The sequence below is a fragment of the Vulpes lagopus genome, chromosome 12 (assembly GCF_018345385.1).
Source record: "Vulpes lagopus strain Blue_001 chromosome 12, ASM1834538v1, whole genome shotgun sequence".
In the NCBI taxonomy this organism is placed as follows: domain Eukaryota; kingdom Metazoa; phylum Chordata; class Mammalia; order Carnivora; family Canidae; genus Vulpes; species Vulpes lagopus.
Genome location: NC_054835.1, coordinates 26,706,964 through 26,729,441, shown reverse-complemented (window position 1 = coordinate 26,729,441; position 22,478 = coordinate 26,706,964). Strand labels below are relative to the sequence as shown.

The 22,478-nt window shown below is 37.5% G+C and overlaps 1 protein-coding gene across 6 annotated transcripts in view; it reads left to right on the top strand.

Moving 5' to 3' along the window:
- INTS2 (integrator complex subunit 2) overlaps window positions 1–22,478 on the top strand; it is a 52,785-nt gene continuing 30,307 nt past the window's right edge. For 2 of the 6 annotated variants that reach the window (XM_041726565.1, XM_041726560.1), the window contains exons 1-11: window positions 1,026–1,281; window positions 1,884–2,190; window positions 3,249–3,387; window positions 4,968–5,070; window positions 6,556–6,669; window positions 11,339–11,469; window positions 11,714–11,887; window positions 14,176–14,402; window positions 16,044–16,169; window positions 21,526–21,597; window positions 21,675–21,789. In XM_041726565.1, coding sequence (XP_041582499.1) covers window positions 1,254–1,281; window positions 1,884–2,190; window positions 3,249–3,387; window positions 4,968–5,070; window positions 6,556–6,669; window positions 11,339–11,469; window positions 11,714–11,887; window positions 14,176–14,402; window positions 16,044–16,169; window positions 21,526–21,597; window positions 21,675–21,789 — 1,536 coding nt within the window. In that variant the 5' untranslated portion in view covers window positions 1,026–1,253. Of the gene's footprint in view, window positions 800–1,025; window positions 1,282–1,883; window positions 2,191–3,248; window positions 3,388–4,967; window positions 5,071–6,555; window positions 6,670–11,338; window positions 11,470–11,713; window positions 11,888–14,175; window positions 14,403–16,043; window positions 16,170–21,525; window positions 21,598–21,674; window positions 21,790–22,478 lie in introns of those variants that run through there. The other 4 variants (XM_041726564.1, XM_041726562.1, XM_041726561.1 and 1 more) reach the window with 4 other exon arrangements.

The window sequence follows — 22,478 nt, the reverse complement described above, 5'->3', positions numbered from 1 at the left end:
AACTTGCCACCCTGAAGGTGTGAGAGGTCAAGAGCCTAAGCAAGCGCAGGAAGAGACTGAATTTGTATTCGCCCATACATGCTGGGATTCTAGAACTTCGGTGCCCGGAGGGCACAGGCAGAGATGGAAAGAGGAGCACAGCCTGATTCCATTAGTGTTCCGGTCAAGGAACAGTGTAGGCTTACACTGTTAACATTTCTTTTACCTACTTGACTTCATTCAAGTGCTACAAAAATCCTGGGATAATGAAACTTCAGCTTGGAGGAGCTTAAGCGCTCCATCGAAAAGGGACACAGACGGCGGGCGCGCTTCGCAGAAGACCCTGGAAGCTCCGTTGTCAACGAGGGAGGGGATGTAGTTACGCGGGGCAACGGCGGGGAGGAAGGGGTGGGGCCGCGCACGCGCACCGTCGCCTCGACGCCGACGCCTCTGGGTTTCCTTTCGCAGCCGGCGGTCCCCTCAGTCCAGTACGGTGGCCGACGGGAGCCCTACGCTGGGGATGAATGAAGGTGCTGGGTGCAGGTTGAAACAGCCCCCCTCCGCTTTCCCCTCCCTTCAGAGCGGGTTCTGCCTTTGTGCTTGTGCTGTGTCCCCATGCAGCCTAGCGCGCGGCCGACCCCGTGGGTCCCGGCGTCTGGGTTTGCCGGTGTCTGGGTCGACTCAGGGCACAGCTCGGGGTGGCGAATCGGGGTTTTCGCCTAGGCCCAACCTCGGATCGCGCTCTGGATTTCTACGGCGTCCCACCTCTAGGGCGCGGAATCCTGGTTTGGTCCCGGGAGGTTGGAGGGTGAATCTTAAGGTATGAAGCTTCCGCCTCTCAGGCCTGAGCGCGTTCCGGGTTCCACGTCGGTCACTGGCCTTGCCTCTCTCCGCCAGAGGGACTGGTTGGTTCTCCTCACGCTGCGGGCGAGCCCTGTGAGCACGCACGGCTCTTGGCGCCTCCGCTTGCTCAGCCCGCCCCTCCGTTAAAAGGCCAGCTCCTCTTGCTTAAAAACAAAGTAACGTTTCTGCCCACGACTCTGTTAACCCACGATTTTGGCGAGTCTGTGGTTTTTTAGAGGGGATGACTTTGGCCACCCGCTCTCTGCCTTTTTTTTTTTTCCCCCTCCTGATGATTAGCGAAGACAGAGAAGTGCCCAAGTGGAACTCGTCTTTCTCCCATAGCTAATTGCACCTCCACAGCTGTTTTTTGTTTTTGTTTTTTTTCCCCAAAGGAGCACAGGGGACATTAAGATAATGTTACGGCCTCCAGAATGTTGAATCTGGCATTGCATGTGGCAAGTGAGGAGATTTAGGTTCCATTGACTTGTGGAGGGTGAGAAAGAGAAGCCTGACAGGTTTTTTGTTTGTTTGTTTGTTTTGTTTTTTGTTTTTTTTTTTGCATTTGTTGGGTAGGCCGAAGAAACTAAAGACGTACAGAAGAGGGGCATTCTTAACTGTACTCCGCACTTTTATTTGCATTGTAGTGCTCAGTTGATTGATGCTGTGGACAAAGTCTTGGACTGAGATTTAGTAGATGAGGGTTCAGCCTTGGATTTTGCCACTAGTTATCACTATATGCCTGTTACTTAATCTCTCTGGGCTTTATATTTCTCCTTTGCAAAATAAGTACTAGAACAGAAGATCTCTAGGGCTGGAGGAGATATTACTATATTCTCTTTTATCATTTTTAAAAATTAATTAATTAATTAATTAATTAATATATATGTATTTTTTCTTTATCATTTTTTAGATGGGAGTAAAAACAGGGAACCTTTGTGCCAGAAACATAGCCAGCATAGGGGCCTATTAAAGATACACCACTTTTCTCAGGGTATTTAAAAAGAGGAGCATTCATACATATAGGAGTTAAACCTACTTTCTTTTTTTTTTTTTTTTAATAGGATCAACAGTGATGATGGCTGAGTGTACAAATCTTCAGTTTGTCAGCCCCTTTGCTTTTGAGGCAATGCAGAAGGTGGATGTTGTTCGGTTGGCATCTCTAAGTGATCCGGAATTAAGACTTCTCCTGCCTTGCTTGGTGCGGATGGCGCTTTGTGCTCCTGCTGACCAGAGCCAAAGCTGGGCTCAGGATAAAAAACTGATCCTTCGTCTTCTCTCTGGAGTGGAAGCTGTCAACTCCATTGTTGCATTGTTGTCTGTGGACTTTCATGCTTTAGAACAGGATGCCAGCAAAGAACAGCAGCTTAGGTAATGTGTTATATAATATGTGGACTGGGATTTACTTAGATATGCCAAAGAAGAGAGAATCAAATATGTCTTGGGAACTTTTACGATTTTTTTTTTTTTTAAATTTTTTTTTTTTATTTATTTATGATAGTCACAGAGAGAGAGAGAGAGGCAGAGACACAGGCGGAGGGAGAAGCAGGCTCCATGCACCGGGAGCCTGATGTGGGATTCGATCCCGGGTCTCCAGGATCGCGCCCTGGGCCAAAGGCAGGCGCCAAACCGCTGCGCCACCCAGGGATCCCTTTTTTTTTTTTTTTTTATTGGATGCACTCTCCCAGAAAAGATTGAGAATCTAAACTTTGGAGAGCATATTACGTAGTTCTTTTCTATTTATAGTTAAAATTCCAGGATCTTTTGAATTCCATATTCTAAAATGTGTAGAGGAGTTTGGCCAGATACACTGTCGTATTCATACTAAACTGATTAGGTCAATTACTCTCAGTGGGAAGTGGGTAGGGTAAGTTCCCCTAGAATAGAATAATTATTGGAATCACTCAGAAGGCTTTTTTTTTTTTTTTTAAGATTTTTATCTATTTATTTGACAGAGAGGACAAGCAGGGAAGCAAGAGGACAAGGGAGAGGGAGAAGCAGACTCCCCACTGAGCAGGGAGCCAGATGCAGGACTTTATCCCAGGACACCAGGATCCTGACAAAGGCAGATGAGCCAAAGGCAGATGCTTGACGTACTGAGCCACCCAGGCACCCCAAAGCCTTTTTAGCTTACACTGATTTCACAAAATTCTGGGCAGTTGTTCAGTTCTTCTCTGCCCATTGCGACTCTAGTAGTGAGCCATTCTTGTTCATTGAAGTGGGTGTTAACTGTTAGTTGAGTCTTTATATATAGGTTGTGAATCCCTGAAATAGGCAAACTAAATAGTGTTTCAGAAATGATACACTCATGAAATGTATGAAAAGAATTCATACATTCGTTTGTAGATTATTTCAACAAAAGATAATTTTATGTTATTTTTATGTCAGTGTTCTTATCATTGTGGTTTTACACATTTCTGCTTTATTAGGCATAAACTTGGAGGAGGCAGTGGAGAGAGCATCCTGGTATCCCAGCTTCAGCATGGATTGACATTGGAGTTTGAACACAGTGATTCACCTCGTCGATTGCGTCTTGTGCTTAGTGAACTGTTGGCAATAATGAACAAGGTGCATTTATTTTAATCACATCTCAAAATATGCATGATTTGTTGTCTACACATAGTAGAAGCAGAGATTAGAAGACGGGCAGGTTGCAGTCTCTTTTACATGTGTCTCTATTTGTTTTGAAAGTATTTTCCTTAGAAAGGCTTAAAAGAATATTAAATGCCTGCCTGAAAGATTTTCTTTCTCTAATTACTGTTTTCCCTCATTTATACCTAGTCTTCATTTTCTGTTGTAGAGATTTTTTTTCTGTATGGATTCCACACAATGGCTTCTTGATATTAGAAGAGTACATAGCTCAAGATTTCTACAAATTACCAAATTTTATATCTTTATAGGATATAATTTCCTTCAAAAAATATTATAAAGCATAACTGAAAAATGCATGTGATTCCTTTAGACACTGAATGGGCATTAATTATCTCACATAACGGTGAAGAGGGAATATCAAAGCTGAATTGGTTGGATCATTGAGTAGCCTTATTCACTAGATGACTGAATTGCTCACAATGAAGGCTATTCAACTTCACATGTCAGCAAAACGATAGATTACTGAGTTCATGGACCTCTGGGTAATTATGATTAATTGAAACTCTAAATTTGTGCATGTCAGGGGTCTACTATAAAAAGAATTAAGCTGGATTTCTGTATTAAGATGGCTTATATTATTAAGCCTAGAGTTTCAGAGGCAAAAGTTATTTACTGTTAGAATCTCAAGGTCAGTTAATTTATAATAAATAAAGTTTAGTTTTATAAACTGCGGACCGAACAATTCTAAATTCTGTTTCCAAAGAAAATACTAGTGATGGTTGGGGGGTGCAGTCAGTCAGTTTTAGATAGTCTTTAGGATATATTAGAAATCTTTATTTTTAAAAATTAATTTTTAAAATTCCAGTATATATATTATAAATCTTATAAAAAATGTTTTTCTATTACAATTATTTCTTTCTACTCTTTTGCACTATACTGATAGATTTAATTTAAGTCAATATTTTTCCTATATTTTTTTCTTAATTCCTAGCTTGATTACGCTAGTGAAATAAGTGACTGTTCTCCTTAGGAGGTTTCCAGTTTTTCAGTTCAGAACTCTAGCAAATGGGAAGTGTGATAAACTACTATATGAGATTTTTTAAAAAGTTAGTAGGTACTTCTATCGATCTACATTTTTATATTTTGTTTTCCCTACAGTTCATTTGCATTTGAACATAATTTATAGTTATTATACTCCTTCAAGTTTATCATTTCTTGCTTTTTTTTTTTTTTTTTTTAGCTATAACTTTTGTAGGTGACATTCCTACTTCATTTGTTTGGCTTGTCTTATCTTTAATTCCAGATGTCTCCAAATATTTATATAGAAATACATTATTGACACTCATATTGCTATGTCTGAACAGTAAGTGACTATGATTAAATTGGCTCAAATATATCAAATAATGCATATTGTGCTGCAGTATATTAATGGCATATTTAGAAACATGGTCTGTAAGCTCAATGAGTAATTATAAAAATAGTAAGGGATTTAGTATATTATCCAAAATTAATAGAGTTCATCATTTCTTTTTTATTTTTTTGTTTTCTTTTTTAAGGTGTCTGAGTCCAGTGGAGAATTTTTTTTTAAGTCATCTGAGCTATTTGAGAGCCCAGTCTATTTGGAGGAAGCTGCAGATGTACTTTGTATTTTACAAGCAGGTATTTATAATGACTGCTAAGATACATTAGAATACATACTTTCTTGTTAAATGATTCTGTGTAACTTTTTAACGTGGAATATTGTGTTATTTTATATAAATATTTTATGTATCTTATAAAAATGCACCTAATGTGCTAGTAGCAGGACAGTGATTAAGTATTGTATTATTTCCATAGTATGGCATGTTATACAGCCATCACCAAGTGAATTTGAAGGAATTTAATGATTTTTTTTTGAAAATGGTCATAACCTGTAAATGGAAAAAGCAAAGGGTAAAATGATAAGTGGAATATAATCCCAATTTTATTTAAAGATGAGATAATACCTGTGGGGGGATTAAAATATTTCAGATTATTAACTTTGAGTGATTGGATCAGAACGGTAGAGGATGCATAAAAATGCAAAGATTTCATGAAAATCACTTTGACCAGCATTGTCCAGTGTATCAGTGGCAGTATTGCATGTTGTACTTTTTTTTTTTTTTTAAGATTTTATTTATTTATTTGAGAACGAGAGAGAGAACATGAGAGAGATAGAAAGAACATGAGCAGGGGGTCGAGGCAGAGGGAGAGGGAAAAGCAGACTCCCCTACTAAGCAGGGAGCCTAACATGGGCGTGATCCCAGGACCCTGAGATCATGACCTGAGCTGAAGGCAGACACTTAACTGACTGAGCCACCCAGGTGCCCTGCATGTTGTACTTTCCCATGCAGTAGCCACTAGCCATACATGGTTGTAGATTACTTGAAATGTGATTAGCAAGACTGAACTATTTTAAATTTTATTTAATTTGAATTAATTTTAATTTATTCACTTATTCAAAGATTTTATTTATTTAATTGATGGGGGGGGGGGGGGAGGGACAGAGAGTGCACCAGCAGGGGGAGCAGCAGAGAGAAAGGGAGAACTGGCTCTTTGCTGACCCTGGGATTATGACCTGAGCTGAAGGACAGATCCTTAACCAACTGAGCCACCCAGGAACCCTCATTTATTTATTTTTTTAAAAGATTTTATTTTTAAGTTATCTTTGCACCCAGTGTGGGGCCCGAATTTACAACCCTGATATCAAGAGTTGCATGCTCTATCGAGATTAATTTAAATTTAAATAGCTACATGTGGCTGGTGGCTATTCCAACTGGACAGTTCAGCTCTAGACTATGAAAAGAAAGTACTTAATTGGTTTTGGTTTTTTTTTTTTTTTAAGGATTTTATTTATTTATTCATGAGAGACACAGAGAGATACAGAGAGGCAGAGACGCAGGCAGTGGGAGAAGCAGGCTTCATGCAGGGAGCCTGATGTGGGACTCGATCCAGGATCTCCAGAATCACACCCTGGGCCAAAAAGGTGGCGCTACACTGCTCAGCCACCCAGGCTGTCCCCCTTAATTGCTTTCAAATGACATCTGTAAAATTTCAAAAAATGCTTGTATATAATATAATGAAATATCACTCTTTAGTAGTAACATTGATTTTGTTTTCTTATAGAGCTCCCTTCCCTGCTTCCTATAGTGGATGTAGCTGAAGCTTTGCTACATGTTAGAAATGGTGCTTGGTTCTTATGTCTCTTGGTGGCCAATGTTCCTGATAGTTTTAATGAAGGTAAATATAATTTTAAAATAGGGTATTGAAGTGATTTGCTTGGGCAGATGCAGGACCTGCTTTTTTGAGCTAAGAAGAAATATTTATTTATTTATTTATTTATTTATTTATTTATTTATTTTTTATTTCTTTATTTTTAAATTCTTTTTTTTTTTAATTTTTATTTATTTATGATAGTCACAGAGAGAGAGAGAGAGAGAGAGAGAGAGAGAGAGAGAGAGAGGCAGAGACACAGGCAGAGGGAGAAGCAGGCCCCATGCACCGGGAGCCCGATGTGGGATTCGATCCCAGGTCTCCAGGATCGCGCCCTGGGCCAAAGGCAGGCGCCAAACCGCTGCGCCACCCAGGGATCCCAGAAGAAATATTTATGTGCTTTCATTTGAGATTTTTATCTTTGGAAAGTTTATTAGTGAGTATTCATTGTAGATATATTGAGTTGAGATTTCAAAATTGTTTTGAGATTACAAATTTATGTACAGTGAGTGTGCAAAAAAGTAATTTTTTTTGCCATTCATCATCAGTGCTATAATAGGACAGTAAAAAAAAAAACAACAACTACAAGCTATAATCCTGTGCTCATGGAGCAAGGAGAAGAAGACATACATCTGTGAAATAGAGTGCAGGACAAGATATATATAATCAGAAATAGCAGCAATCAAACCCTTTGTGTTTTAGACTTATTGCCATCGGTTGGCAGAAAAGTCGAAATTGAGAAAAATCAACTGAAATTTTCACCTCTATTTCAAACTACTACTGATTGAAGATTATTGTTTGGGTCTGTGTGATATAAAAAATAAAAACATTTATTGAACAAAGTTGTGAATTGGGAGCTGAAGAGGAAAAAGCACTGGATCTGGTAGTCATGATTTTTAATTTTGTCACTTGCTTTTCGGGTAATCTTCATCAAGATACTATTCTATAAAATGAGGTATTAATAATATTTCCCATACATTTCTTTTTTTTAAAATTTTCTTCCCATACTTTTCTGAGAGGCTTACTGAATATCATAACATGTAAAAGTCTTTCTGACAACTGTGCCATTGCTCATTTTCTGTCTCCATGTTCCTGAGAGAAGAGTGGTGACGTCTCCAAACAGAATTGTGGCTTTGTCTATTTCTCCTTTCATTTTGTCAGTTTTTACTTCATTAATTTTGAAGCTCTGATTGGGTCCATGTACATTTAGGATTGTTATATCTTATGATGAGTTGAGCTTTTTTCTTTTTCATTATGATATGTCCTTCTTTGTACCTGGGTAATATACCTTCTTTTGAAGTCTACTTTATTAGCAGAGCCATAGCAGCTTACAGTTAGTCTTTGCATGGTGTGTATCCATCTTTTTGAAAAATCTGTATCTTTCAGTAGGTTTCTTGTAGGCAAATGTAGTTGAATCTTTTTTTTTTTTAATTTACAGTCTCTGCTTTTTTTTTTTTTTTTTAAAGATTTTATTTATTCATGAGAGACACAGAGAGAAGGCAGAGACATAGGCAAAGGGAGAAGCAGGCTCCCCGCAGGGAGCCCGATGTGGGACTCGATCCCACAACTCCGAGATCATGCCCTGAGCTGAAGGCAGATATCCAACCGCTGAGCCACCCAAGCATCTCAACAGTCTCTGCCTTTTTTTTTTTTTTAATATTTTATTTATTTATTTATTCTTGAGAGAGAGGGAGAGGCAGAGACACAGGCAGAAGCAGGCCCCATGCAGGGAGCCCAATGTGGGACTCTATCCTGGGTCCCTGGGTCACACCCTGGGCCGAAGGCAGGCCCTAAACCGCTGAGCCACCCGGGCTGCCCAGTCTCTGCTTTTTAATTGGAGTGTTTAGACCATTTACATAGGCCATTTAATGTGATTATTGTCGTTGTTAGCTTTAAGTGTATCATCTTACTATTTGTTTTCTATTTGTTTCCTTTTTCCTCTTTTCCTTTCTTCATTTGGATTGAAATTCTTAGGATTCCATTTTATCTCCACTACTGTCATATTAGCTATAAGTCTTTGCTTAATTTTTTTCTTTGCATTTTTATTTCTTCATTATTGTTGTTGGGTTTAAAGTATGCATCTTTGGGGCACCTGGGTGGTTCAGTCAGTTAAGTGTAAGACTTTGTTTTATTTTATTTATTTTATTTATTTTTTAAGTGTAAGACTTTAAAAAAAAAAGATTATTTGAGAGAGTGAGAGTGCACAAGAGAACGTAAGTGAGTGTGATTTGGGGGAGGAGCAGAGGAAGAGGGACAAGCAGACTTTGAGCTGAGCTTTGAGCCCAGGCAGGGCTTGATTCCACAATGCAGAGATCATGACCTGACCTGAAATCAAGAGCCAGTCACTTGACTTAGCCACCCATTGCCCCAAGCTTCCAGCTCTTGATGTCAGCTCAGGTCTTGATCTCAGGGTTGTGAGTTCAAGCCTTGTGTTGGGTTCCACGCTGGGTGTGGACCCTACTTAAGAAAAAATAAATGAACTGGGGGGTGCCTGGGTGGCTCAGTCGTTGAGCATCTGCTTTCAGCTCAGATTGTGATCCTGGGGTCCTGGGATCAAGTTCAGCATCAGACTCCTTGCAGGGAGCCTGCTTCTCTCTCTGCCTGTGTCTCTGCCTCTTTCTCTGTGTTTGCCATGAATAAATAAATAAAATCTTAAATAAAAAAGTAAAAATAAATAAAAATATATAAAGTATGCATCTTTAGCTTATGACAGTCTACTTTTAATGATTTTATATCTCTTCACATATAATGTAATATACTCATATTTCCCCCTCCTGTCATTTGTGCTACTGTTGTCACAGATTTTACTTCAACATGTGTTATAAGACTCACAATACGTTGTTACTACTTTTGCTTTTACCATTAATTTTATTTTAGAGCAAGAGCATGGGGGTGGGAGAGGGAGAATCCTAAAGTGGCTCCATGCTCAATGAGGAGCCCGATCTGGGCTTGACCTCAGACTCTGAGATCATGACCTGAGCTGAAATCAGGTCTGACACTTCACAGACTGAGCCTCCCAGGTGCCCCACTTCATTCCTTTTTGTAGCTCCACATTTCCCCTTTAGCTTGAAGAACTAACTTACTTACTTTCTTTCTCTTTCTTTCTTTCTTTCTTTCTTTCTTTCTTTCTTTCTCTCTCTCTCTCTCTCTCTCTCTCTCTCTCTTTCTTTCTTTCTTTCTTCTTTTTTCCTTCCTTCCTTCCTTCCTTCCTTCCTTCCTTCCTTCCTTCCTTCCTTCCTTCCTTCCTTTTTAGTGAATGATGGCCCCTCATCCTATGGAAGGATGAGCTCAATCTTTTAAAAAATTTTGTTTAAGATTTTATTTATTCATGAGAGACAGAGAGGCAGATACACTGGCAGAGGGAGAAGCAGGCTCCCCAAGGGGAGCCCAGTGCAGGACTCGATCTCAGGACCCTAGGATCATAACCCAAGCCAAAGGCAGACCACTGAACCACCCAGGCATTCCCTTTTTTAAAAATTAAAAAAAAAAAAAACATTTAAAATTAAACATTTTTTGTTATAATTTTAAAAATTTATTTATTTGAGAGAGAGAGCACGCACGAGAGAGAGAGAGCATGAGTGGAGTGAGGAGCAGAGGGAGAAACAGACTCCTCACAGAGGAGGGTACCTGTTGTGGGGCTTGGTCCCAGGATTCGGGATCATGACCTGAGCTGAAGGCAGACGCTTAACCTTCTGAGCCACCCAAGCATCCCTTGAAGAACTTTCTTTAACATGTCTTACAGTTTAGGTTTACTGGCAACACACTTTTCCAGCTTTTTAAATTTATCTTATTTATTTTTATTTTTTAAAAGATTTTATTTTTAGGGGATCCTTGGGTGGCTCAGTGGTTTAGTGTCTGCCTTCGGCCCAGGGTATGATCCTGGAGACCCGGGATCGAGTCCCACATCTAGCTCCCTGCATGGAGCCTGCTTCTCCCACTGCCTGTGTCTCTGTTTCTCTTTCTCTCTGTGTCTCTCATGAATAAATACATAAAATCTTAAAAAAAATTATTTTTAAGTAATCTCTACCCACAATGTGGGGCTTGAACTTAACCCGGAAATCAGGAGTCACATGCTCTACAGACTGAGTAAGGTGCCCCTTTCCAGCTTTTTTTAATTTGAAAAAACAAAACAAAACCCTGATTTTCTCTTCATTCTTGAAAGATACTTTTCACTGGGTATAAAGTTTTAGGTTAACATTTTCTTTTAGCTCTTTGAAGATGTCATTCTGTTGTCTGTGGTAGTTTTGGTTTCTGTTCCTCTGTATATAATGTTTTTTAATTTTTTTCCTCTCTGGCTACTTTATTTTTTCTTTCTGGCTACTTTTAAGATTTTATCTTTTCCAGGGTCTTGATATGATTTTGTTTGTGTTTATCCTGCTTGAGTTTCTGTGTTTATAATTTTCATCAAAGTTGAAAAAATTTCTTTACATATATTTTTGTCTTCCATTTTCCTTTTCTTTCTGAGACCTTAATTATATTTGACTATGTGATATTATTGCTCTACAGGTCACTGTTCATTTTTTAAGTCTCTTTTCACTCTTTTTTAAAATTTTGACCAGTGTTCTGTTACTGGGTTTTCAAATTCTCTAATTGCTTTCTTCTATAATGTCTATTCCACATTAATTCAAAGGCTGAGGAAATTGTTGCTAACATCTTACTTGAAAGCTTAAAGTAATAGTGGCTGTTAAATGTTCAGTTTGCAGGGGCCTGATAAAAAATGGAGAACGACAAGATGAAGAAAGTCTTGGAGGAAGGCGCAGGACAGATGCCCTACGCTTCTTATGTAAAATGAATCCTTCTCAGGCCCTCAAAGTTCGAGGGATGGTGGTAGGACATCTTATTATTTTTATGAGACAAAAGCCTTTGTATTATCAAGAACTTTCCCAGGATGATTTTAGAATTTTGTAGAGATTTGGAATTACAATTATATTCGATGTATTAGTACCTTCTTCTCTGGGTTTTTATGTTTTGGGATATGTCTTTTTCCTAAACTTTAGAAACTTTAAAACATCTAAACTCTGAAGTGGCCTGATATGATACTGAGTTCAGTTTGTTTTCTTTGCTGTGTTAGGTGGAAGAATGTCACTTGCCAGGCCTTGGAGTGGCTTTGACATTGGATCATACTAAAAATGAAGCTAGTGAAGATGGAGTGAGTGACTTGGTTTGTTTTGTTAGTGGGTTGCTTCTTGGAACAAATGCGAAAGTCCGGACTTGGTTTGGAACTTTTATCCGAAATGGACAGCAGGTAAGGGATTAAAAATCTTATAGGTTAAGAATCAGGATATTTTGGCAACTAGTAAAAGACGAAGAAACACTTTTAGAATGATGTCATTAGACCAGTGGTTCTCACACTTTTAGTCTCAGGAACTCCTGGCATTTTAAATTATGGAGAGTACCAAATAACTTTTGTTTATGTACTTTTATCTGTTGCTATTTACCATATTAGAAATGAAAACTGAAAACTTTGAAATATTTACTTAATTCAGTTAAAAATAATAATAACCATATTAAATGTGAACACATTTTTAATGAAAAATAACCAAGTTTTCCAAAAATTTAGTGAGAAGAGTGGTACTGTTCTACAGTTTTACAAATCTCTTTAATGTCTGGCTTAATAGAACCTTTGGAAAACGACATTGTACACTTGTGAGAAAAGAGTAGAAATGGTCAGTAATGTTCAATGAAGTGTTTTTGACCTTTGGACCCTTTGAAAGAGTTTTGGGAATCTCTAGGGTTTTGGGTTAGACTCCTGAGAACTGCTGTAGTAGGTCATCAAAATATGTTATTATAGTCTGTAATTTTAGTATATATATAGTGGTAGAATATAGATGACATGAAATTTACTGTTTTAATCCTTTTTTTAGTGTCTAGTTCAGTGGCATTCACAATATTTTGCAACCATCATCACTATTCACTTTCAGAACTTTTTTCATCATTTCAAACAGAAACTCTATACCCATTAAACAATAACTCCCCATTCCTCCTTCCTTCCAGCCCCCGGTAGCTTCTTTCTGCTTTCTGTCTCTATGAATTTGAATGTTGTAGGTACCTCATGTAAGTGGAATCACATAGTATTTTCTCTTTTTGAGTTTGGCGTGTTTTACTTAGCATAATGTTTTCAAAATCCATGCACCTTGTAGCATATATCAGGATTTCTTTTTCAATGTTGAATAATAGTCTACTCTATGTATATACCACATTTTATTTGTTCATTCATCCATTGATGAATATTATATTTTGGAACAGTGTTTAAGTGCAAAATACTTTACTTTTTCTTTCTTTCTTTTTTTTTTTTTACTTTACTTTTTCAAAAAATATTTCCTGATAACTCTGTGACTAGAGCTCCAATGAAGGACCCTATGCAGACTGATTTTTATCTTGTTGAAGTGAATTAGAGTAACATGGGTACTGCCTAGTCCTCCAGGCGATTTTGTATGCTACTGGCTCCTCATATATTCTGTATCCAAATTCTGCTTATTTCTGGCCCATTTGAGAACTAATTTTAAACTTTGCTTTCTAAGGGTGTTCACATTTATTATATACCTTCTATATGTCTGGCACTGTGTGAGGCACTTTGGTATGCTCATCTTGTTTGTAATTATCCTCTGTGGGCAGTACATTTCTCTTCTTTGAGCCTAATGCTATTAAAGCAGGTTTATCATATTTTACTTAGAAACATCCTAAAAATAACTAACATTTGCCTAATTCTTTACAGTTTAGAACTGCTTTCTTTCTTTTCTTTCTTTTTTTTTTTTTTTTATGATTTTATTTATATGAGACACACAGAGAGAGAGGCAGAGACACAGGCAGAGGGAGAAGCAGGCTGCTCCCTGCAGGGAGCCCAATGCAGGACTTGATCTGCCCTGGGCCAAAGGCAGACATTCAACTGCTGAGTCACCCAGGTGTTCTTAGTACTGCTTTCATATGTATTACCTTTGTTCATTCATCTATTTAACAGATATTAAATGCTTGCTATATGTCAGGCTACAGGGGTAGGCTCTGCCAAGTAATAGATGCCTGAGACGCTATCCCTTCCTGAAGCACTATGAGGGTGATAGACTTGTAAACTCCTAATTACAATAGCTTTCGGAATTATATATTATTAATAAAATAATTACTTCCTTGTCATTAAAGAAATTGGGGTTCAGAGAGGTAAGTGTACATAATCAATGGCAAAGCTATTGTTTAAACCCAAGATATTCTATCTCCAACATCTGAGTAATTTGTGCTGTGTCAAAGATAACTCCATTAGTTATTATGTATTTGAAAGTACCATTTAAATGGTATTTTACAACTTGAATTATCATTAATTTAGTACTTTCTGTATAGCCAATCCAGTTTTTAAGGTGAGTAGAGTATTCCTCAAAGGGGTCAGTGAATTTTGATTTTGCTTGTTGGAGTTGCAGTTATGACAGCCTTTTCAAATGGGATCAATTTCAAATGTTTAACAGAGGAGTTTGATTTGAACATTCTTTTGACTTAATAAGTACTCTATGCTTTCTTCCTTCCTTCTGTGGTCCATATTTTTTACAGAGAAAAAGAGAGACCAGTAGTTCTGTCCTTTGGCAAATGAGAAGGCAGCTTCTTCTGGAGTTGATGGGCATTCTTCCCACAGTAAGAAGTACTCGCATTGTGGAAGAAGCTGATGTGGAGATGGAGCCCAATGTGTCTGTGTATTCGGGGCTGAAAGAAGAGCATGTTGTGAAAGCCAGTGCACTCTTACGTCTGTACTGTGCTTTGATGGGGATCGCTGGACTCAAGTATTCAATAATTTGATATTTTACCTTTTTTATCATTTTACTTTCTTGTTTCTAATCCCAAGAAAGTGAGCCAAAGGCCTCTTATTCTGAGGATTTGGGTTTTCTACTAGGTTTAGGCAGTGGGCTGGCCTATATCAGGAATGAAGTCCTAAGGCAAAAACATTCCTGGGTTGGATGTATCCATCTATTTTTGCCAGATTGTAAATATAATCATGTGTATATGGGAGGAGCCAGAGCAGTTAAAGAAAACCTGTGACTTTACCGCAGCTTGACTTGACTCTAGTGAATGATCTGTGAATGATACTTTACCTAGCCCTCACAGCTAGTTCAAGTAAATCTCTCCTGTTTCCTTTTGCAACTGAGATCACAGATTATTTAAAATTGCTATGTTGTAATTATTAAGCATAAGGTTTCTTGTTCAGTCACTGCACTACATCCTTTTGAATAATGTCCTCAACTGTTATACATACAGTCCTCACTTTGCATGTCTCTGATAAGTTGAATTTCACTAACCACGACTTTAGTGTTGGCTAAGTTAAATAAGACCACTCTCTCAACAACTAATGTATTAGTTACCATGATACATTAGTCAAATGGCTGTATAAGGTACAAACTTTGTCAGAGCTCTTCAAACCACTAGTCACTATGTAAATAACATGCACATCATGATCAGTGACTAATCCTATCATTTCTTTTAAAGTTGTTGGTGACTGTTTACTGCCCATCTATTAGTTGGTGAACAAACAGGAAAGCGTATAGTTATATGGTAGCCTTGTCTCAGTGATAAACCCATATGTCATTTGACAAACATAATTGAAAGAAGGAATTGGCCACAAGAAATGAATGTGTAGCAAAGAAAAAGTGGTAATACTGGAAGTGGCATTTGAACCAATCATAAATGGAACAGCTGATCATGACAATGTTGACATTGCTGCCATTTGAGAAACCCTAGATAGGTAGCTGATGAACGTAGTGAAGGTGCCCTTGTCAACATGAATGAAGAAAGTCATTGTGGAAAAAAAACGAAGTCCCAGAGGACGTGATGCTGACAAAAATCTCCACATTAAAGGAATCTCAGATCCAAACTTAGAAAGAGATATGATGGTTCATCAAGGCTTAAGAAAGGGATTCACTCCACTTTATAAGATATAAAGGAGAAGAAAGCAAGGGCTTTTCAAACTATTTCTTGCAAAATTTTTTTACAAAGAAAATAGTTTAATTCCCAATGTTTGTGTATTTTCAGTTATATAAATATTTGCTATTTTTTTCACTTATGCATTATGACTGACAAAGTTTTTAATGTTCTGACAGATTTTCAAGGTCACAAACAGTTAACTTTCCCCATTGATTATTATTATGATCCTGATGCAGAGTTTTGGCTTGCATGGTTATTTTTATGGTCCCACACTACTGTGCCAAGTGAGGATTGCTTGTGTTTGTGTTTGAGAAAAAGCACTGGTTGTAAGCTCCGCAGTTTTGCTTTTAATGACTTAAGATTTTAAAGATTTTATAAATAGAAAGGTATCATCAGAAAGCTCAGAATTTATTTCAGAAAAATTAAACTCTTGAGATGTCCTTTTTTCTTCTTTCTTCTCTCAACATAAGAAAAATAAAGCCTAATAATATATCCGTTTTTTTTAGACCAACTGAGGAAGAAGCTGAGCAGTTGCTGCAGTTGATGACAAGTCGTCCTCCTGCTACCCCAGCTGGGGTTCGCTTTGTTTCACTCTCCTTTTGTATGCTGCTGGCCTTTTCTACACTTGTCAGGTACCTTACTACATAGATTGTGCTGTTTTCCGAAGGTCTGCTTTTGTTTATTTATTAAAATGCTTGTATAGCATTAATTGGGAGCTTACTAAAAAAAATGGTCTAGGTATGGACAGTGGTATTATCTTTTAGTAAATTGTGTCAGTAGCATCTACTGTATGGCAGTCCCTATTCCCTTCCTTCCTATTTCCCTTTCCCTCAAGGCAACTTCTTTCAACTTCTTTAAGTTCTTATAGCTGATTCTTTTGTTTTTTTACTTCCACATCTTTAAATAACGTTTGTGTTTGCTATATTTTTAATTTTTTAATTTTAGGAGTAATTGATTTCCTACATGAAAGGTGAGGAATTAGTTCTCTTTTTTCTCTTCCCTCTCCCACCATATCTACATATCCTTCTCATCTTCCCATTCTCCCAGAACAGTTATATTGCAATTTTGCTTTGACAAATATGTAGTTGTTCATATTATATTATTGGAGGCTCAGCCATATAGTAGATGATAACTTTTCTTCTGCAAAACTTGTTTTTTTACCTTAATAATTATCTGGCATTTTGTTTATTTTTCATTGGCTCTTTGTTCTGTGCACTTAACATTAATGCAACCTCAAACTCTGCCATTCTGAACCTTCTCTCAAGATGTTCATACTTCTTATTCTGTCAGTTTCATTGTCTTGAGGAAGTCTCTTCTGACTCTCTGAACTCATTACCTCTCTAATGAGTTTTTCAGCTCTCATCCTGAAATTGCTCTTCACTCTTGTTTTTAGGACTTGCTTCATATCTCCTTTGTTGGATCTCCTGCTTGCTACATCTTATATCTCCTTTTTTCTTTTTCTTTTTTTTTTTTTTTTTTAAGATTTTATTTTTTAATAAGTACACCCAGTGTGGGGCTTGAACCTATGATCCCAAGATCAAGAGTTGCATGCTCTACTGATTGAGCCAACCAGGCACCCCAACATAGTTTTTTTTTTTTAAATTGCTTTCTCATTTTGCTTCTTTAGTTTGAGTATGTGGGAGATCAGTTATTTTCAGACCGGGTATTTCTGAAAATGTCTTTATTCTACTTTGACACTTGATTGATAGTTTCATAGGGTTTATCATTTAAAGTTGGAAATAATATCCTTTGAGAATTTTGAAAGTCTTGCTGCATTGTCTTCTTACTTCTGGTGTTGCTATTGAGAAGTCTGATGACATTCTGATTTTTGGTTTTTTGTGTAGCCTAGGTTTTTAAAACTATGGAGACAGGATTAACTTTTTGTCCCTAGGATTTTGAAAATTTTGGATGATATGCCTGTTTTTATCTATTGTCCTAGGTATTCAGTAAACCCTTTTAACCTGGGAACTCTTCAGTTCTAGGAAATTTTCTTAAACTAATATGTTGGTAATGTTCCATATAGGACTTTTTCCTGTCCAAAACCTTCTTTTATTTGGATATTGGACTTCCTAAAATGATTTATTTATTATTTTCATATTTTTTATTTTCATATCCTTTCCTGTTTTCTATATATTTGTCTTGTTCTACTTTAAAAAAAAAACCAGACAGCCTAGTTGAGAGACTATTTACATACCATAAAACCATAAAACTTGCCCATTTTAAAGTGTACAATGCAATAGTTTTAAGTATATTTACAAAGTTGTACAACCATTACCACAATTTTTTTTAATTTTTTTTAATTTTTTTAATTTTTTTTAAAATTTTTATTTATTTATGATAGTCACACAGAGAGAGAGAGAGAGGCAGAGATACAGGCAGAGGGAGAAGCAGGCTCCGTGCACCGGGAGCCTGACGTGGGATTCGATCCCGGGTCTCCAGGATCGCGCCCTGGGCCAAAGGCAGGCGCCAAACCGCTGCGCCACCCAGGGATCCCACCACAATTTTTTTTTAAATATTTTTATTTTTATTTATTTATGATAGACACAGAGAGAGAGAGAGGAAGAGACACAGGAGGAGGGAGAAGCAGGCTCCATGCCGGGAGCCCGATGTGGGACTCGATCCCGGGTCTCCAGGATCGCGCCCTGGGCCAAAGGCAGGCGCTAAACTGCTGAGCCACCCAGAGATCCCCCCATTACCACAATTTAATTTTAGAACATTTTATCACTCTGAAAAGATACTGCTCATTGTATCTTCAAGGATTTGTTTTGAGCTTCCAATTCTCTGTCATTTTTGACATCTAAGAGCTCTTTTTTGTTTTCTGGATATTTCTTCTGTACGGTAGCTGTTGCTTCATAGTGTGGCATGATTTCTCTGAAATTAATCATAATGATTTTTTTTTAAGATTTTATTTATTTATTCATGAGAGACATAGAGAGAGGCAGAGAGAGAGGCAACAGGGACAGGGGAAGCAGGCTCCATACGAGGAGCCTGATATGGGGCTTGATCCCAGAACTTCAGGATCACGCCCTGAGCCAAAAGCAGACGCTCAACCACTGAGCCACCCAGGCATCCCAATCATAATGATTGAAGAGGTTTTATTAGTACTGTTGGTTTTCTCTAAGTTTTTTTTTTTACTTTTTTTTTTTTTTTTTTGGGTCTCTATTTTTTAAGTCAGAAACTTTTCTCAGGGTTTTGATCATTCTTAATTGTTTATATTTAAGAGTAGAAGGGGTGCCTGGGTGGCTCAGTCAGTTTAATGTCCAGCTCTTGATTTCAGCTGAGGTCATGATCTCAGGATCATGAGATCAATCTCCACATTAGGTTCTGTGCTCAGTGGGGAGTCTGCTTTAGATTCTTTTCCTCTGCCCTCCCTCCCCCCTTCTCTCTCAAATAAATAAATCTTAAAAAAAAAAAAAGAGTAAGAAACTAACAAGCAGATTGAAGATTTTAATGCATAGGTGGCTCTTTGGCAAGCTCTTGGGCTTACCAGATTCTTAGAGGAGACTCTTGCCTTACGTTGAGGATAAAGACCTGATAAGAAAACCCATAAGCAAAATTTAAAAAGTAGGGGTTAAAGGTTAGGAGATCTAAACCTATAGTATAATTATTCACATAATTCTACTTTTAGAATGGTGTCCCAGATAGCCCTGGTTCTTCCTCAGTTCAGAGACTCCCTCTTTCACCATGTCCAGAACACAAATCTCCAGTCTTCTCTCTGCTGGGGCATGGGGAACCATCTACTTGTGTAGAATGGAGGAAGTGATTTGGAGGTCTACTACTTATATAGACTGCTGACCTTTTTAACTTCATCTGTCTTCACTCTTCATCCCACAACTGCCTGGAGCTCTCAGTTCCTGAGCTCTTTGGCGATTCTGTGGTATTAAGTGGATTGGCTTTTCCCTCCTGCCAGTTTAGTATTCTGCTTTCTTGGATCTACTAAATTATTTACCACTCTTCTATATGTGTTGTCAATTCCAGTATTTTGTGTTGTCCCTCAGCATCATCTTATGCATTTATGCCTTTTAGGAAAATCCTTTTAATGTAGTTTGGAGTTTCAGGAGGGTGTGAAATCAGGTAATAAAATGAAGTGCTTTCTTTTCTCTTTACCTAAAGTAATTGCTAAATATTATCTCTAATCTTCATCACTTCTGGAAGGTGGGTATTTCTATCTGTATTTTTCGATAGGAGAGCTAAAGTTTTTTTTTTTTTTTTAAAGACACATTTATTCAGTGTCATGATCAGACTATTACATTTAGCAATCAACAGCATGGGTGCAAAAAAAAAAAAAAATCTACATTAAAACCCTTTGTTGGAATGCTTTACACTTTCCACAGAACAGAAACTAAAATAACCTGTTATACAATTAGTCACCAATACAGTCCTCGAGTTTTTTGCCCATACACCAGAGTATTGTCTTAAACCTGTCTTCTTTGTAGCAGCTAGGCCCTGCCACCACTGTGCTTGGCTGAGTTCACAAATCTGTTGTAACCTGTAGCTTCCCTGTCACTTCTCTGGCTCTCCTCTCCTGCTAAGCTTTGTTTCCTGGCAGTAATTAAAACCTGCCACTGCCATAGCTGCTGCTGCTGCTGGAACTGCCATAGCCACCTTGTTTTCGTGGTTTGGCAAAGTATTGGCCTCCACCACCATAGGGGCCAGAGCTTCTGCCTCCAAAATTTCCTCCTTTCATGGGTCCAAAATTTGAGGATTGATTGTTGTAATTGCCAAAATCGTTATAGCTTCCGCCACCTCCAAAGTTGCTTCCACTACCACTGCCATAGCCCTCTGCCTCCTCCGTTTTTATAGCTGTCATAATTGCCACTCCCGTCATAGCCACTCCCCTGGTTTCCATAACCCTGTCCACCACTTCCATAGCCTCTGCTTCTTCCAGGGTAACCAGGGCCGCAGGAGAGCTAAAGTTTAGAAGGATCATTTAAATTCCTTGTTTGAGATCACATTACCAGTGATTAATAGAGATAGGATTCCTACTGAGCTCTGCCATGCTCTAAAGGCTGTTATCTTTCTACCATTTAATGCTTTTATTAGTGAAACGGTTTAAGTATAGTTCAGAATGACCTTTCAAATTCTCTTAGCTTGGGATAGCAGGCTTTTCAGTTGCTTTTTTTATCCATTTACTTTGCAATGAAGTAGAAAATCAAAATTATTTTCATAAGTCAAAGTTGACTTGTACCTTTCAATGGAAATCTAGGCATTCCCTTTAAAAATGTTTTGGTATGTTTTTATAATAATTTTTTATGTCTGATGAGCCCATGGCTCATTTTTCTTTTTCTTTGAATAGTGATCACTTATTTCTCTATAATTTTGAATTCTACTCAAAGTGTTTCTGTAAATTAAATTTTATTTTCCTTTTTACAGCCCTACTACTCAGTTTGTGACTTTTTGACGACTATTTTAAACACTGGATTTTTTTCTGAATGAAATATTAGCCATTCAAGGATGCCTGGGTGGCTCAGTGGTTGAGTGCCTGCCTTCAGCTCAGGGCGAGATCCTGGAGTTCTGGGATCGAGTCCCACATTGGGCTCCCTGCCTGCATAAAGTCTGCTTCTCCCTCTGCCTATGTCTTTGCCTCTCTCTCTGTGTCTCTCATGAATAAATAAATAAAATATTTTTTTAAAGAAATATTAACCATTCATACAGTTCTTCTACTATTTTATCCCAAAAAGTCTTGACTTTTCTAAAAAAAGGAGAAGAAGTTCACTCTCTCCAACTTGCAAATGCAATAATTAAGCCTTTGAGAGGGTTTGACTATTCACATTCATAAAAAAAAGCAAAGGCCCTTATTCTTCATCTTTGGAACTACTTCATATTTCAATGACAGTTAATGGCCATTTCAACAAGCAGTTAATTTGAATTGATACTTCAGAATAGAGAAGGAAAAAATAATTTCTGCTAAAAATAATTCCAGAATGTTTTCTCATTCTCTGCCTGTAAATCTGATTCAAACCAGTGACTTTTTCATATTTTCTATAGTACACCCGAACAGGAGCAGCTAATGGTAGTGTGGCTAAGTTGGATGATAAAAGAAGAAGCTTATTTTGAAAGGTAAGATGACTTCATTTGTTGCAGTTAGTGTTTCTTATTGTCTTTGGAAATTTACATTTTCTCTTTTGTTTCAACAGTACTTCTGGCGTGTCTGCTTCTTTTGGGGAGATGTTGTTATTGGTTGCTATGTACTTTCACAGCAATCAACTTAGTGCTATCATTGACTTGGTCTGTTCCACTTTGGGGATGAAGGTAATTTTCTTTTATCTTTTCTCTAAGGAAAGTATTTCTAAACTGGGTGGTTTTTTGTAGTATATAGTATATTTTGTTTCCATTTTGAAGTAATTTCAGTTTAATAGTTTGAAATTAATCTGGAGCTCTTAGAAAAAAATACATATTATGAAAACATTTATTTGCCAGAATAAAAGATGTTCAAGATAGAAAGTTGGGAAAACTCAAAATATAGAAAACTTAAAAAACACAAAAGAAAGGAAGAATATAATTTCATTGTTCAAGACATCAAGTATACTACTGTTAACACTCTTGTGTCTGTTCTTTCTTTTTTTTTTTTTTTTTTTTTTTTGTGTCTGTTCTTTCTTTATATTGATATATGTATTTTGTGATTTAAAGAACTTCTATGTAATATTTCCTCACATCAGTAAATGTTGTAATACAATATCATTTTCATTGACTGTAACATAGTACATCTTATATACCAATCATGACTTTCTAATGGATCCTTTCTTATTTGCCATGTAGATTTGCTAATTTCTGGATAGGGCTTAGATGGTTATCCTTATTTATGTAAATACAACATAGACGCTCAAATATGTTTATCTTTAAACAGTTGTTTTTTTTTTTTTTTTTAAGTAATCTCTACACCCAACATGGGCCTTGCACTCAGGATCCTGAGATCAAGCGTTGCATGCTTTACCAACTGA